General features: G+C 38.0%; 1 protein-coding gene across 1 annotated transcript in view; it reads left to right on the top strand.

Annotated features, from left to right (window-relative positions):
* The first annotated feature begins 584 nt into the window (after positions 1 to 584).
* Positions 585 to 17,874, top strand: part of LOC104273981 (biotin--protein ligase-like) — a 39,814-nt gene continuing 22,524 nt past the window's right edge. The window contains exons 1-4 of the mRNA XM_009869486.1: positions 585 to 734; positions 3,671 to 3,833; positions 6,483 to 7,393; positions 10,674 to 10,856. Of these exons, the coding sequence (XP_009867788.1) occupies positions 3,782 to 3,833; positions 6,483 to 7,393; positions 10,674 to 10,856 (1,146 nt within the window). The 5' untranslated portion in view covers positions 585 to 734; positions 3,671 to 3,781. The remainder of the gene's footprint in view (positions 735 to 3,670; positions 3,834 to 6,482; positions 7,394 to 10,673; positions 10,857 to 17,874) is intronic.

Here is a 17,874-nt window from a genome sequence, read left to right on the forward strand (position 1 = left end):
ACTTACAATGGGACTGTGTGTTTTCCTGGAGGATTGTTACCCAGCGAGAATGGACGCTGCCTGGACTACTACCCAGTTAGAGGAGCTGTAGTGAGTGACCAGGCAGGTCTGTGTGTTGCCACTGCCTTCTCAGGCCTTGCCAAGGAGCGGACGGTGCCCTTCAGCCATCAGAACGGGGGCAGCAGGGCCGTGGATTTGTGTGATCAGGGGAGAAAAAGGAAGGAAGGAAGCAGCAGGGCAAACTGCGCTGTGACTAGGAGAGGGGGGTTGGGTTGAATGATTAATGGCATAGTAATCTTGTGGCCCACTCGCTTGTGTACTGTTCCTGTAAAGCTGGAAGCTAGAGTCTGAACTGGCTTGAAAGCTTGGTTGTCACTTTTAGTTTTACTTTTAATGTGTTCCTGCTTAATGGTTCAGACCTTTACCTTGTTTTTTCCTCATGGGGAGTGCGAAAAGGTGGAGACCCTTCGTGTAAGGCGGAAGGGTCAGATTTGTATTTAGGCTGGGCATAATTTAAAAATGAATTATTTAAATCAGATCATCGCTATACAGATGTGTTTCTTCTTTGCCGTTTCTTTCAGTTCCTTGATGACTTAAACAGGTGGAGTCTACTTCTTATTACTCCTTTCATTTATCCTGATAAGTTACTTAAAGCAGAACATATAGCTTTTGTGACAGAAAGCATTTCAGCTCAGACAGATAGCTTACAGAAGGTACCTGGGTCTACAAAAGAGGTAAGTAGTTATCTTTTTTTCTTGCATAGAAAGTAGTAGAGATGAGTCACTTGATGGGTATAAACCTAAAACACTTGAAGGAAAACAAATCAATTGCAGATAGATTTTTTTTTTTTTTTGTGTATGTGTGTGTCTTTATAATGTTATTTTTATTTAAAAATCCTCTTCATTAGAATGAATCACAGTTGATACACTTCTTCTATTTTACGCTTCAAATACACCCATAGACATTTTATTGATATTTTCTTTAGTAGCCCACTTCTCTGGCTGTGGATGGGAACTGCAGAATTTGATTTTGATTTTGGATAATGCATGTGTGATTAGACATGCTGAATAGGAAGAAAAATGCTTGAAAGTTGTCATACTAAGGCAGATCAAAAGTCCATTTAGCTCAGTGTTCTGTCTTGGACACTAGCTGAAACAAATGCCTCAATAAGAATATACAGAGCCAGGCGTATATTAAGATTTCTGAAAAGGTCCTCAAACCTACAACTAAGTGGTTGTGAAAAGCTCAAATTGAAACAGAAGTCTCTGTTGAAAACTTCTTTTCTTTGTGATTTATAAGTACACATTAAAGTGTTACACATTTTTAAAATTTTGTCAAGTCTGCAGAAGTAGGACTAAAATCAAGCTTTTAATCTTTGCTTTTCTGTAAAATTCAGAGGGGGAAAGGCATTACCTCTTTGTTGGAATTTTATAAATTGTGTTTGCATTGTGAGGCTTACAAAATGTTCATGTCCTGGATACTTAGAAATCTTAAAAATGTCTTCTCCATTATATTGAAAGTGCATAGATGTGGATTTAAAAGATGCTCTAAAACTGGAATTACTGAATACATAGCATTTCTAACCAGCTTATGCATAAAAATAGGCCGAATCAAAATTTACTGTGAACTTGAGATAATGTCTTTCTCTCCCCTAAATTTTGTTGGGTTTGTAACTTTTTCCTCATGTGCGGAGTGCTTGCCACCGAGGCTTGAGTGTGCGTCTAAAGGGGGAGAAAAGTCATAACTCAAAGCAAAAAGATAAACTTACCTTGCAGGTAGGAAAAATCTAAGCGGTACAGGTGGTTGTAGTTCCTTCCCACTGCAGTCAGTTGCTGTGCATGCTGTGTGCTTTCCTTAGCAGAGAGGAGAGAGTGGACCTCGTTACCTGCTGGAGAGAGGCAAGATGGGAAGATGTGTGCTAGGGTATCCCTGGGGAGGCAGTGAACATCTGCCCTCGTTGCTGAGGCAGCATAAAATGGACAGAGCCCTTCCATGAAACAGGTGATGCTGCAGCCTAGGATCACCACCTGGGGGCACTTGATGGTGTGTCTTCCTGAATGGCCCCTGCTTGGCACCCTGAAGGGCCATCTGTCATCCTTGCTTTTTGGCATCAGGTTTTTCACTCCTTTTTGGAAACATGTCTCATACACAGGTGCTTGCAGCCTGTCCATTTCTCCAGGCCACTTGTTCGGGGAGATGATCCCAAAGTCTTCTGCTGGAGTGCAGGAGCAGAAGTACAGATTGGGAGTGGGTATAAATCCAGATTTATGCCCACAATCAAATTTTCAGTACCTTCAGGCACTGTGGAGGCCTGGCAGTTCTAGAATAGAGCATGCTTTTGGGGCTTGTTAGTCTTTGCCCTCTAGAGGAATGATGCCTAGGTGAAGTGCTGCATCAGGGAGAATTATTTTTTCCAGGAAGCTCAGACTGGTACCAAAAGCTGGTGCTTTACTGTCTCTAAAAATGCCTTCACAGGAGAACAGTCGGTTTATGTATCCTATTAAGGATAAAGGCTGTGGTATCATTTACACAATTTTTACTGAAATTGGGTACCTTACTATTGTTTTGTTAGGTTGTTGTTGTTTTATAAACATAAGGTTTTAAAAGTGTCATTTGCAGTTATGAGTCAGTAGACAGATTTGTAGTTTTTATTATGGTGTCTGCCTTTCAGAAGGAAACCAAACCTCTTTTTACTTTTTCTCCACTTCAGAGTTTTATAGTTAAATTTGAAACTTGTTCTCCAAGACAGTACAGCTGAGTAGTTTGGGCTTAAATCTTCTTGAAGAAAACAAACCGAAGTATGTTACTTCCATAATGCTTCTGTTCTGGAGAAGGAAACTTTTGATGTAGATAAGCAACCTAAGTCTTTCATGTATAGTTAATGATTCTGATAGTCAGTGAGTGCTTCTGTTAAACACTAAGAGTTTTATTTTGCTCTTTTTTATAAGCATTCTTTTTAGAATTTCTGCAGAAAGACACGTCTTGGAAATAAACAGAATTGTACTTGCAGGATGCAATAGTGCTCTCCTGCCATTTTATGTGTTACTTGATACTTTTATAGCCTTGGTCTTTGGAAAAGATGTATTTGTCCTCCCAGTTTGTTTTCAACACTTAGTGTAGATATTGCTTTGTTTACTTCTCTTAGGACTGAGTCTTGTAGCGCATATTGCTTGCTTCATGACCCCTCCTCAGTAGGTTTTTGCGGTTGTATTAAGTCTCCTACATTGACCTTTGTCGACTTGAAGCATGCACTTCTGTGTGAAAAGAACCGTCAACCGAAAACTTCCTCAAGTTGAGATGTGTTATCCCCTGATTCTATTAAATGTAATAGTTGTTTTAAACATATCCAGCATCGTAGAAACAAGTCTTAAAAGCGATGCTGCCATTTAAATATTCTAGAGACTGGGTAGCTATACTTTTTCTTTTAAAAAAAGCGCCTTCTTTAAAATTATTTCCAGCCCTTAGGATTGCTAGTGATGTTCTTTCGGTTTGATAATGCCCTTCTGTTAGCTCTGCCTACTGTTGTGCTGATTTTTTAATAGCACAATTCTTTGCCAAGGAAGAGCAGTTTTTATTTGCAGTTCATCTTGCAAATGCATAATACTGTTAGTATGTGGATATTTTTCTGTAACCTTTTCAACCTGAAGAACATGCATATGCTTTATTCTAGATTGTGAAGTGGTCAGACTGTTGTTCACCGTTGGCCTATAAACCCGGTGAGCCTTTTAAGTTAATTGCTGAAGCAAGCGTAGATAATTTCAGTAACCTTGGAATAGCGTTCATGGAAGACAGGCTTCAAATGGATAATGGAATGGTGCCACACAAGATTGTTTGTAAGTACCTTCACAAATTATTTTTAGTGGTAGAACATCTTGTCTTATGGCTATTTTAGGACTGTGCATATAGTTTTTACACCTGCATAAAAAAAACCTGCTTTCATTTTGGCACAACGTTTTCTTCCTGTTATCATCCTAAGCAGTTGATCACTGCATAGTACTACTCTACATGTGACAGTATACAGTACAAAACAGAGATCCTTGAAAAGTTAGACCACTTTTTGAATGAGTTTCTTTACAGAACATCTTACAAATGCAACAACAGAAATAATAGAAAAATTGATCAGAAGATTATTGGAATAAACCCTTCTCTCTAATACTTCATAAGCTACTGACAACAATTAACTTTAGTGTGATGAGATCTCCAAGTATCCAAGATGGTGTTTAACCTTTTCCTTGTGCATGAATATATGAATATCGCAAAGGTGAAGTTAGAAAATACTGTTTTGGTAAGTCTTATCTGTTAGTTTATTAAAAAAAAAAGTACAGAATGTCTTAGGCAAATATTCTTTTCTTTTCAGATTTGAAATAACAGTGTATTCAAAGCTAAACACAGGTTGAGAGCAATTGCTATATTCTGAGCATCTTAATCCTTAGGACACTAACAGAAAAGCTCTCAGATGCTTTCTAAACGGGGAGGGATAACCAGGGAGAGGAGCTGAATTTTGTATTTTTGGTGGATGGTTTATTTCTTTAGGAGGTGATTTTAATGATACCAAAACTATGAGCCATTGTATCCTCCTTAGTGTAATAGTTTCAGCTAAGGCAAGGAGGGAGTTCGTGGCTGATTCCACGGAGAGCTGAAGGAAGTAGTCATGGTTGCCCTTGTAGCATTCTCAACAGAATTGTTGTCTGGGCTGTGAGAAGTCCAAGCTTCACTTTCCTTTGCGGTATGAAATTGAAACTTCTTTTTTTTCCAGCACCATTCTCCTAAGAAGTGCAATAAGATGCAGTCTGTAGGGTACTGTAGAGCAGTGGGCTTTCTCTCTTTTTTTTTCTTCAGCAGTAGTCTCATTGCTTCCTGCCTCGTTGTGTCTTGCAAACTGTGTAAATAAAAGTGTGAGTCATGTAGAATAACAAAATAGTGATTTGATCTAAAAAAAACCATCCTCTTCCCTAGCCCCCCACCAAAAAAAGGAAAAAAAAAGAGTTGGGTTTTGCAGTTTGGTTTGGATTTTTTTGTGTTCGGTTGTGGGGTTTCTGTGTTTGTTTGCCTATTTTTTAATGTAGGTTATAGCAACTTGGCAAAAGTAGGGAATGATGAAAAACACAGGTAGCTAGGGTGCAAGAAGGTAGAAACACGCTCACAAATGTATCTGACGTGAAACTCTTGTCTCTTCGTGCTGTTCTGCAAAAATATTCATGCAAGAAGGTGACAGAAGCTGAGAGAGTGTTCCAGACGTTTACTTTTCAGAATATTTTCTGGCTCATTTTGCCCAGATGCTGTGTGCATGCTAGAACTGCTCCAGGAGAATAGGTTGATGGAGGCTTTGGATGGTAGCTGGGAAATTGTCCTGGGATGTGAAAAGATCTTGCTTCAAATTCTGCTCTAAACTATAAGCGAAGGGGATATAGTTTCAAGAGAATGCAAGTGTTGTTAAGTGAAGAGAGTGAATGAACTTGGATCCGGTGTATTGTGTGCCAATGGCCTATTTTGTTAATCAAACTTTTCACTGAATTTCTTTGAGAAATCAGAAACAAAAGCATAGTAACTGTGTTGACCTTGCAGGAGTGGAGATGGGTTCAGTAAAATGTTGCAGACTTTGATTTGAAATATTTTAATGGCTCAGCAGCTGAAAAAAGATTACCTTAAAAGAGTTTTTTGCTCTCCTCTTTCTTTAGTTTACTCGGCAGGTTTCACACTGACAGTAATAACCTTTGACAGTTGGGAGACAAAGGGGAATGTTTAACAATTCTTCCTATTTGCTAGTTTTCCCTTCTCAGCTCTGACATCCAGCTGTGTGTGGGTATCTCTCCTCTTCTGCAGCCTGTGAAAGCAGTTCAGATTTTTCTTTTTTTACTCCTCTTTGCTTTTGCCAAGTGCTTATCCACAGCCTTCAGCAATACAAGCGACATGGTTCAATGTCTCTGTCTTACCTGGTATCATCACTTCATTAGCTTATTTCAAAAATAGCAATAAGCATTTTTCCACCCTGCCAGACACTAGTATTTTTTTCAAAGGTGCTTCCCTTGCTTTGTTTTGTACTTCGCTGGGGACAGATGAGCAAGTAGAATAACAAGCTGAGAAGGTGATGCATTTACGAGAACTTCCTCACCTCCTCCCCTCAGACTGTTGTTCCGTGAAGAATACATCTGCATTGTGTACAGTAGCGTTCATGTTTTACTTTTGTGCAAATAATTTTGCACTCACAGTAAATGTTAGTTTGTTTAAACATGCCCTGTAAATACAGTATTTGGTGCTCTCTGTCAGACTTTCCTTAAACAAAAGAGTCATTAGAGTAAATAACTTGTGTTATGAGTGCAAATTCATTATGTTTGGTGGAGGGAGAGGTTGTGTTAGGATTCTGTGTGTCAAACAAGTGAAATTCTTGCTATTTTAGATTATTTGTACTGAAAATAAATCTAAATCCTGCTCTTTTATTTTAATTTTTTTAACTCCTTTTTCTTATTCTTTAACTCTTCCAGCTGTCCATTTGCAGGAATCTACTCTGAAGGAGTTGGCACAGGTGGCACCATCTTTAAAAGAGCAAAGTGTAAGCAGTAATCAAATGGATGAAGTAACTCCTGCTATGACTGTTAAATCAGGATTAGGAGTAGATGAGTCTGCAGGACAAGGTGAAGAGGAGAAATCCAGGCTAGAGAAAGAAAGTGAGCATGAAGATGAATCCAGCAGTCTACCTGACAAAGAGACAGGTGCTGGAGAACACCATCACTTACATCTTTCCAGCTGTCATGAATGCCTGCAGCTTGAAAACAGTACTATTGAATCGGTCAAGTTTGCCTCTGATGATTCCAATAGCAAACTGGAAGAGAAGAATGATGACCACTTAGCAAGAGGAATAAAGAGGGTAGACATTGCTGGAAAGCCCCCTAATATATTGATTTATCTTGGCTCTGAAAGTGGAAAAGTGGAATTTGAGCAGATGAAATCAGTCCTTCAGGAATGCATCAATAAGGACAGCTACACCATCTACCAGCTGCATGAGGAACAAGTTCTGAAAGATCCGTGGATTGATAATTCAGTGCTGTTGATCATTGCCACAGACGAGCCTATTTCTGAGGAGAACCACAAAAAATTTATGAAATTTTTATCTACAGGTGGAAAGATTCTAGGGTTTTCCTCATATTTTACATTTGATGGCATACAAATAAAGAGGAAAAACAAAATGAAGACTGTTGATGAATTAGTCGTCTCCAAAATGGACAGCACTGAAGTTAAGTTAAATCTTTTGGTCAGTGGCTGTGTTTTTGAGGAAGTGGTGAAGGAAGATACCAGCAAAGTGAAGACATTGAGTCGATTAAATAACGCTGATAAAGATACAGTTATTGTTCACCTGACTTATGGAGACAGTGGGGGAGAAGCCATTCTTTCTCAGGTACTGTGTATTAATTTGCTTCTTGCTACATGATGTGATGCATGCTCTAGGGGATGCTTGTCAAGGGGAGCTACAGATGGATGTCTCAGTGAATTTACAAGGTCTCTGAACGCAGAATGGTTTTCACTTGATCCTCAGGAAGCTTAAAATGATAGAGTGTCACTGCTCTTCCACTTCCTTGGTTTTACCATGTAGCCTTGCAGGTGTAGAACATGCGAGATCACAGTGGATGGTAGAGGAGAGAGCAGATTTCCACAGTAAGCAAACATCTTTAAGAGCTGCACATTTTGCAGATTTTGGGAGGTGGGAACAGGAAGGACCAAGTTGGTGGTGGACTCGGGGTGAAAGCTTATACTAGCAAGCTAAAAAAAGAGGTATCCTTACAAAAACATGAACTATGGTGAAGCAGAGTCAGGAGAGGATGTAAAATAAGCCTTGCAAGAAACTTGAGAGTCATCTCCTCTAGAGGTTTAAGGTTAAGGTAACCAGCATTTCTGGAAATCTCACTAGTGAATGAGAGTCCCAGCCTCTATTACTTATTGCATGCCATGTCTAGAAAATCTGCTCTTCAGTTCTTGGTTGAGGAGGTTAACTGCACAACAAAGGTTAGTCTCTGACTATACTGAAATGCCAGGGTTGATTTAGTTCTGTTGGTTCTTTCTTTGCTGGTATTACTACCATTGTCTCAGTTGTACTCTATATCTTAGTGTTGTGAATGAAGCAAACTTTTTATGGTTTCTTTAGCAGTGTTTTGATTAAGGCTAATTTCTAGATGAATGTTAGGTTCATGATGTTGGCCCTGCTGTTGTGTCATTAAAAAAACCTCCAACTTTATTCAACTGGAATGCATTTTTTCTCTTTACTGCCAAGATTTTTTCTAAACCTTGACATGTTTTCAGTGAGTTATATGTGTTCCTAATTATATTTTTGGCGAGGTATGGGGAAGGAAGAATGTAAGAATGTAGTCTGCTGGAAACTTGTGGCTACGTTTTTTTTCTCCAAGTCTTCTTTCAGGCTTTAAACTTTTAAATGTCTACCATTCTGCACCTAACAAATAGCTCAGAACATCTGGGAGACAGAAGTGGAAGAGTCTAGAATGAGCCATAATCTTACTCATTGCACTTCAGAATAATATCGCAGCAAATAGTATCTCTCCAGTGTCACAGTATTGTGATCTCCGTTAAAAAAATCCAACAACCTAACAAACCCCACACCCCCTCAAAATGTTAAGCAACAGATAAGTTCACATGTTCATAATCTTCTTTTGTTATTGTTATTCTCTGTCTTCCTGGATAATGATTGGGGAAGCTTCCGTGGCTGTGTTGAAGGTAAATGTTGGTTGCTGATTATTTAAGTATTCAAAGATATCTGGCTAGAGTTTTGAGTAATAGAAAGGCTGATAGGAGATATCATTAAGTGTAGAAAATAAATCTATGCCCCAGAAATATGCATCTACCTGGGTGTATAACTTGTGCTGTTAAATCTAGAGGAGCTTCAGCTGTTTCATATTAAAATTTAAAAGTGAGCCTGAAGGCGACTTGCACATTTTGAGCATTTTGAGTTAGCCTCAGTAGGTGCGGAGGCAAACATTTCATTTTTAGCATGACTGTTTGCAGTTACATTACTCTCCTTACTCTGTCTCTGCTTTGAAGTAGCACATTGAGAAAACTGGAGCAAGATTTGTTTACCGGTATTTAAGTAGACGAGGAATATAATGGAGACATAGCTGAACAAACGTTATGGGCAGATTCTAGGACCTGTTTTTACCAATATTTTAGTTACAGGAGAACTTTCTCAGGAACCCAGAGCACTCAAATTTAATTGCTCACATATCAGGTAGCATACACTCTTACAGCAATTATGTAATTCAGAAATATTCAGCAGGTTTCCTGGAAGTGTTTTCATCTCCTGTGGGTTTATCAGATTAAATTTGCTAGTTTACCAGAAACTCTGTTATACATAGTAGCATGTTTATAGCTTTATGTAGGAAGCTTTGCCACCCATGTGCTGAATGCTGGTACTAGAAAATTGATTAGGTGCTGCTCCTATCCGTTTCATACAAGTTCCATGGTAAAACCTGCTTTGCTGCACCGTTTAAATTGACCCTTCTGCTGTAGTAAAACTTAATACTGCAGAGGTTGTCCTCAGAAAAAAGGGCATTACAGTATAGCTTCAAAAATCAGATTAAAAGGCTTAGTATGCCATTTTATAATTTTAAATGACTTCCAGTCTGGATTTGAAAAGCCTTACTGTTTTCTCTTCAGGGGACTGACAGTGACATCAGCCATTAGATATTCTATCACAGACATATTGTTACCCTTTTTTCTGTACTCTTCTGTTTCCCCCTGCCTCCATTTCAGCATATTTCACTGAATTTCAACAAAGCAGATAATAGATGAACAATGAACATCATTAAAATTTGCAAAATTGGAGAAATTAACAAAAATAATACCTTGTGATTTTTATTAAATGAGTATGCATGTAGTAGGGTACAATGGCTTCTGAATATTTTGGAACGCTTTTTAAAATAATCGAACAGAACAAACCAACAAACAAACTAACCCCCAAAAAAACCCAAACCAAAAAGGAGATCTAGAACGTGGGTTTGTTTTTTTGTTGTTTTGGTTTTTTCCTGCATTTCATTTCTACTTTTAAGCATCTCCTTCAGCCCTAGAAGTTGTTCTCTACAAGGTGGTGTTCTGGGGTTTTTAGTTTGCTTTCAGACAGGAGCATTTCTGTATCTGCACTGATTGCAACTTAAATCATGTGACACGGTAAGGACTTGTTCAGCCTGAATTCTGCATATCTTGTGTAATCTCTGATAAAGCTCTCTCAATTTTAATGTACTTCTGCTCTTTTACGAGCCAAAATGTGACCAATAGCGCTTTTAGTTCTACGTTGCCAGCAGACATGAAAAGCAGAAGTTTAAGTTAGTGAACACAAGTTCGAACAACTCCTTCAGAAATCCAGTCAATTAAGAAGCAATATTTTGTGTAGGTTTCAGAGAGAATGGTAGTGTCCTGGTAATTGTGATCCCTGAATCAGAAACTATAAATATGCAGATATTGCTTAGTTTATTATGATAATAAAGGCCTGTTTGTCTAGATACGATGAAGACTTGGGAAAATTTAAAGTGGCAGTAGTAACGCTGAACAGTTCAGCAACCATAGTCAGGACAAAGATGCTTTTGGAACTGTTTTGTTTATTTCTCTCTGCCACGCTAAAATGTGTAGTACCAAAAAAATAATTGTTTTTATTCCCTTTGTGCATATCCTGCCAGGCACACTTGGAACTGGATATCAATTCTATGGATGTCCAAACTGAAGAGGATTTTAATTTGCTTAAGATAAGCAATACCAAGAGATATGAAGTTCTCAAAGACATCCTGGTATCACTTGGTCTCTGTTGTGAATTAAGTGAAATTCCCGTGTTAACACCTCTTTACCTTCTGTCTTCTGATGAGGTAAGGCTTTTGCTTATATTTCAGTTGTTTTACCCTAAAAGAGAAATTTGATGTTCACTTAAATATATCTTATTTCTTATGTGGCCTTTTTATTTGGAGAGCTTTATGTACGTGTTACAGGTAAGCAAAAAGTTTAATTTCTGCTTTGTCGCTACTTTGTTACCTGACAGTAGTAAGTTTGAATTTAACAGTGGGAAAATTATACAGGGCTAACTTTTCAGATACATTCACTGTATTTCTGTTTAGAGATTTTATGCTTATTTGCATGCTTCTGCAATATCAAAACACTTTCTGTAAACTACAGAAAGAACTGATTTAAAGGCAAGGTTTGTTTATGTTTGAAAACAAGGTGGAAAGTTTTGCATAGGCTGGCAACAAAACATCAAACCCAAATTATCCTGAACGGTTTAGGAAACGAAACTGAAAGACCTCAGTGAGAAGGGAAGAGCATGTGATTACACGATGGAGAGTTTCATTCCTGAGGATGTTGTAATATTTCCTGGAAATAGGATAACTTCTTATAATCCAGATAGTCAGCTGACTAGTCTGGGCTTCTCAATTTGAGACGTTGCTATAAAAAACTGTGAAGAACATATAAAGCAATAATTTTATTATTTTTTTTTAAACATGACTTCACATACATGAGGACGATATTACATTGATCTGAAGGTGATTAAAAAGCAATACAGGCTATGCGGGCTCTTTGACATTGTTTCCAACCGATATAGAGCTGTCACTCCTTTCTCTTCACATGTTTGTCTGATTCCTGCTCCTTTTCTGTACCACCCTTTACCATAGCACAGAAATTACATTTATCTTTAGAGGAGCTCAACTGTGAAGGTCCTCCTTGGATGCCTGTTTACAGCAGTGTCATATATAACACACCTTTTTGGCTAAAGGATCAGTCGGTGAACAAAATGATATATTACAGCTGGATGGTTTTAGATAACTTGGATAGTGTTTTAGATTTATACTGTATTTTGCAAAACACTGTATTGTTTGGAATTTTGGATATGATAAGCATTGTACAATTTATGGAGTTGGAATATGTGATATGTGACTTTGTTGTATGGCAGACAAGTGAGTATCAGATCCAGACAAGCTGATTAAAATACTAATCATATCTGTAAATTCAAATCTGCATTTGTTTTTTGTGTCTGTGAAGATACTTCCAAAACTTTCCAATGGTGCATTAAGTAGTGTCCTCATATGGCAGCTTGGTTTGGATGTAACAATTGATCAAAATGAGGCAAAATGTTTTTGGGTTTTTTTTATTCCCTTTGAATGATTGTTCCTTGATGGGTGCCAAACTCTGCCAGATCCATCTCCACTTCACAGTGGTAAAAATACCATTAGAAGTGCTTCTATCCAGCCTTCTGCTTGAAGCAGGGCTGTTGTCGACATGAGATCAGGTCAGCCATGCCCTTTTTCTGGTTGTATCTTGAAAACCTCCAAGGGTGCGTGCTGCAACCTCTCTGGTGCTGCTCTACCATTCCAGTGAATTTTTTTCCTGATGTCCACAGCCTGAGTGTCTCGAGCTGCAATTTACAGCTGTTGATGCTTCATTACATTGTGTGGCACTACAAAGAAGTGTTCGGCTCTGTCATTCTTCTAACTCTCCTAAGTAGCTACAGATTGTTACAGAATCATTCTTAAGCCTCCTCTTTGCCAAACTGAATGGACCCATCTTTCTCACCCTCTATGTACCTCCTAACCCCTTTTGTGGTTGCTCTCCAAGGAATCCTAACTAGCAATTCCTTTAGAAAGCTGAGATCTGCTTTCCTAAGACCTAAATCTGCTACTTCCCTTAGCCTTTCTCAGATTCTTGTGCTTGCTACAACCAATGCTGCTGTCTGTGACCAAAGAAGGAACAAGTTCTTCCTTGTCTGTGAGCGGTAAATTTTTAAAAATTTATTATCTGCTTGTGTGACAGATGTGGAAACAAGGCTGAAACCCATTTAGGCTGCTTGACTAATATTAAATATGCTATATACAGCAGACTTGTAGTTTACCAAGCTCTTCTTTTTTTTGTTCTCCTTCTTCACTCCTTTTTCATGAGTGTTTCTTTCATATGCACTTGCAGTTTCCAAACATTCTGTGTTACTGTCAGCTAATTTCTATCCAAACTTGCCATCTAGTGGCATATTACAGGGTTGCGGGCCATTTATTAAAGATACTTTTGTAATGTATACTGTTAAGTTAAAGTTTATACTAAAATCAGTTCTTTAAATGTTTGTTTTCCACAGTGGTTTGGTTTGTTTGTTTGTTTGTTTAATCGTAATTTTTCTGTGCTGGTATGTGTAGTCATTGTTTGAATGTCTTTTGCTTGAACCATTATGTGCTTTTGGAATATTGTATGAATGGAAGTTGCAGCTTTTGTGTAAAAACTACAGTTAATAGTGAAGAGATAGTATATTAAAATAAATACAGAGTTTATAATAGTTCAGCTTTCTAACAAGTTATTTATTTTTCTCCGTCCATAATGTTCTACATAGGTCGTCTTTCTTTTCTATAGAGCAGCAAGATACCTGACAGGTGAATAATTTGAGGAAAAACTTCAACTTATTTAAGATTAGTGTGAGTCAGTAGTACTGGAAATGGAAGAAACTGTCTTACAGGCTCTAGTGCTCTTGACCTGCCTTCTTTTTTATCACTCTTTCTGTGGAGAGCTTGTCCAGTACAGGTGCTGGGGATTTATTGAATAGTGTATTCCTTCCCTGAGAAGTTATCCAAGTAATGCTCTTTGACAGTAAGTGATATTTTGGAAGATTTGCTTATGTTTCCTTGTAATAAGAAATGTCATAATGAGTCAACTAATGATCAAGGATGCTCAATGTCCTGTTAGCAGTTCAAAAAAATGGAGTAATGGCCAAGCTCTTCTTGTTTCTAAGAGCTGACAGTTGACTGATGATTCCTCACCCCCAAACCAGAGGTTACATCTGTACCATTATGTTTAAAAAACGATGGTAGAACTAATCTTGTAATATTTTTCTAATTAATCTTAGGAACAACAAGCTCTTTTTGCTTATGTGTAAGAAATAATAACTGATTTTGCTCTGCATGATCTACCCTGTTAAGAAAAAATGTAGACCTTTTTTTTTCATTTTAAAATTCTTAAAGTGCTAGTTTGGTTAGTTTTTCCTTTCTGATCTGTAAGCTTCAATATACAATAGAGCTATACTCTGTTATGTGTAATTACCTTAAATTCTCTTCCCCACCCCCTTCTCTCCTTTATCACTTCAGAACGTTAATCAGACCTATTTTCTACTACATCGTGGACATCAAATAAAACTTTCTCTATTGTATGAGTAAACAACTTCTCTTGCTTTTTCTTCACCCTACAATTTCTGAACAATCTGTGGCTTTCTGCATTGTTGCTGCAATACTGTTAATAATCTCATCAAATCTGTTACGCTGATTGGAAGTTATTCTTTTTCCTCCTTAGAATAGTTTCAGTTTCCAGTTTATATGGTAATTAAGTATCTTAAAAACACAGTTTTACTACACAGACTAAAAAAATGCCAATAAATTATGAACAGAACTGACATTAGCTTTCTGAAAGTTAGTGTAACTTTAAAGTTTGAGGAGACAATTTCTTTAATTTCTTATGAAAAAAAAACACAACAAGCTAATTCTGGGGAAAAGAGTTGAATTTTGGCTTTAAATGTCCAAGATTTAATGTACGTCATCTATTACTTTTTGTTTAGATTTCTGTATAATAAAAAATGGGGGCTAGTTTGATGTATGAAAGAAATAAGCAAAGGCATAATGACCTTACACGTAATTAAATTTGAATGTAGTGTCCTTTTCATTGACAAAAGATTTGGAAATACAGATGTTAATATTTCATTAGGAGTTGCCAACTGTGTAATGCACTTTTTGCCTTTGGCATATTAAAAGCAAATTTTAGTTCAGGGTAGAAATATTTAAACCTTGACAGTAGCTATGCTGAAAATTACACAATTAAGTTTTATCACTCAAGAAAAATACATTAGAAATGAATTGGTCAGGCTTTTAAAAAAGCGATATATTTACTGCATGTGACTTAGTGAGACCAGATTTGTGTTACTGATACTGTTCTAAAACAGAGGTTTCCAGCTGTGCTATATTCACACTGGAGATAGGATGAGTTGGAGATGGTGCTCTACACTGAATCTCATTTTAGATGTTGAATATCTTTCTAAACAGCAGAAATTAGATCACATTGTTACCACTGTTGGGGAAACAATATTTAGGTTATTTTTCAGTACGAAGTTAAAATATCAGATTGAGATGTCAAACTAGAAAATATGATTTATTACATCTTTGTGTATATTGCAGTTCTCAAATAATGTTACTGCTGTGATTGATTCCTGTATGTTGGGGTTTTCAGTTTTACTCTTTTTTTTTTTCCCTCTCTTTTTTTTTCTTCTGTGTTTCATTCATTCACCTAGTCTTTTCTTAAAATGTCCACAGGCTTTACCAGTCTGATACTGAAATTCTGATAATGTTATGGCTTTGAATTCAAATAAAAGCTCTGATGTCTGAGTACTGTGTTACAATGTCCATCTGTTAAGAGGTCTAGGTCTTACCATATAGAATTGTTCTAGTCAAGCCTCAGCTAGTGCTTGCTGTTGCTGGTGTTGAAAGATTGTTGTGACAGTGCACACTTATTCCTGATCTCCTTTCTTGCAAAAAGAGTAAGGTAAGGGGCCTGGAGAGTAAGAACACTTGAGGCAACTCTGTCATCACCAATCTTTTTGCCATAAGGCTTACAAGTATGGTTTGCTTCAGATTCACATGTATGGACATTTTAAAATTTGATTTACTGGGAAAAATGTGTGTTATATTTATATAGTGCTGCAACAACAATGAAGGCTGTGTTTGAGCCAAGAAAAAAAGGTGGGTTACTTACTGTTTAAAAGTTTAGTTAAATCTGTACATCTTACTGGTGTTAAGTGTAATTTTAGAGACAAATAATTGATATTGAAACACAGCACCTTTTACTTTTCCTTTTTCCTTGATCTAGTGTGAAGCAGTTAAGCAAATTGTAGGCTTGTACACTGCTGTAAAAAGAAAGTTCTGTGTCGCCGTGGTGCAGTGTGAACTTAAAAGTGTTGAAACAAATGGTGACCACTGTGTGCCTGTTGTCTGGCACCCATATGTTCAGTGGCAGCTTCAAGCATAGAGATCTGATTTTTTCTGCAGCTTTGCCTTTAGAAGCTCAAATATTTGCGCTTTCACATTGCCATCTTAAAGGGTAATTTTTGAGACATAAATGCTAGGATTGTATTTTATTGCCATTAGTTTCAGCACAATGTCTTCTAGGTTTCAAAAGAGGAATTCACTCCTTTGAAGAATGGGAGAGATTTGTCAGTATGGTGATTTTCATTAGGAAGTACGTTACACCCACACATTTGTTGATCTGAAGCCTCTTAAACTTGACTACCAATTCCTCAGGCTGTGTTAGGCTGTGTCACTTTTTTTTCAATATCTCCCAATGGATGGCAGACAAATGATGAAATGTAATCAGTCTTCATTACTTCAGCTCAACTTCTAACTGTCTTTTAAACTGTAGGTTCTTCCAGAATAATAAACAGTCAATATAAACATATTGAGTGAAGCTTCAAGTTGGGAGGTTTAGCTCCTGTTTATTGGAGGCAGAAAGACTAATTAAAAAGTACATCTGAATGCACCTCTGGATCAAACTTTCCCTTAAAGGAAGGACACTTGGAGATGCAGAGCACTGTGTTTACAAGAGTAATACACAAAGTTGTCTTTGCACTGCGTTTGAGTAATTCGACACACTGCAGTACAGTTAGAATTCAGCTGGACCAAATGTACATGTCTTGAGCTGCAGTTTTGATTCTGTGATGGCATTGGCTGCTTTTAAATTCCAAGTCCGTCACACCAGCAAAGAGAGTATGAAGTTACTTTATCCTGAATAAAACTTTCTTTGAGGATGGGAAATTTGAACGTTCAGCTAACGCTTTAACGAACCTGGATTTCAGGGTACATTTTGAGACAATTGTTTCTGAAATATTTCTATGCATATTAATGTGTATTGTAGAACTTGAGATTCATCTGTGAAACTTCAGAGATTTAAAAAAACTTCCAGTGCTAAAATCAGGGATAGTTACACTGAAACGCCAAAGCCTTGTTTTTATTGCTGTTCAAGTTTTTGTGCTTAAAAATGAACCGGATATGTGTCATCTAGAAAATTATTATCTGCTTATTCTCTCCTGTCATCTTCCAAGCACAAGCAGTGTCCTTGCCTTTTTAGCCAGCAGGACAAAAGCAAGAGCCCTTTGGACATATTTATTCCAGAAAGGAAATTTGTTCTTTCCTCTAGCTCTCGAGCTGAGAAAAATGTTGAATTAAAAACACTGTGGTGGTTTGACCCTGGCTGGCGGCCAGGTGCCCACGCAGCTGCTCTAACACCCTCCCTTCTCTGCTAGACAGGGGAAGAAAGTAGAATGAAGGGCCCATGGTCTGAGATAACCCACATCTACTGTTCCAGGCAAAACAGGCTGGAGTTTGGGGAAATTAGTTAAATTTATTAAAGAACAAATCAGAGAAGAGTAGTGAGAAATAAAACAGATCTTAAAAAAATAACACCTTCCCCCATCCCTGCCTTCTTCCTGGGCTTAACATCAATCCCAATTTATCCACCTCCTTCCCCTGAGCGGCACAGGGGGACAGGGAATGGGGGTTGCGGTCAGTTCATCCGATGTTGTCTCCACCGCTCCTCCTGCCTCCAGAGAGGGACTCCTCACTCTTCCTTCCCCTGGGCCATTGTGGGCTCCCTCTCTTGGGATTCGATCTTCAAACACTTTCTCCAACGTGAGTCCTCTCATGAGAGACACTTCTTGGCAAACTGCCCCAACATGAATCTGTCCATGGGGCGCAGTGCGTCAGGGGAAACTGCTCCAGCGTGAGTCCCCTGTGGCATCCCAAAAGTCCCACCAGCCAACGTGCTCCGGTGTGGGCTTCTCTCTCCCCACGGGCTACAGGCTCTGGCAGCGCCTGCTCCAGCGCA

Source organism: Apaloderma vittatum, unplaced genomic scaffold (genome assembly GCF_000703405.1).
Source record: "Apaloderma vittatum isolate BGI_N311 unplaced genomic scaffold, ASM70340v1 scaffold4515, whole genome shotgun sequence".
Classification (NCBI taxonomy): domain Eukaryota; kingdom Metazoa; phylum Chordata; class Aves; order Trogoniformes; family Trogonidae; genus Apaloderma; species Apaloderma vittatum.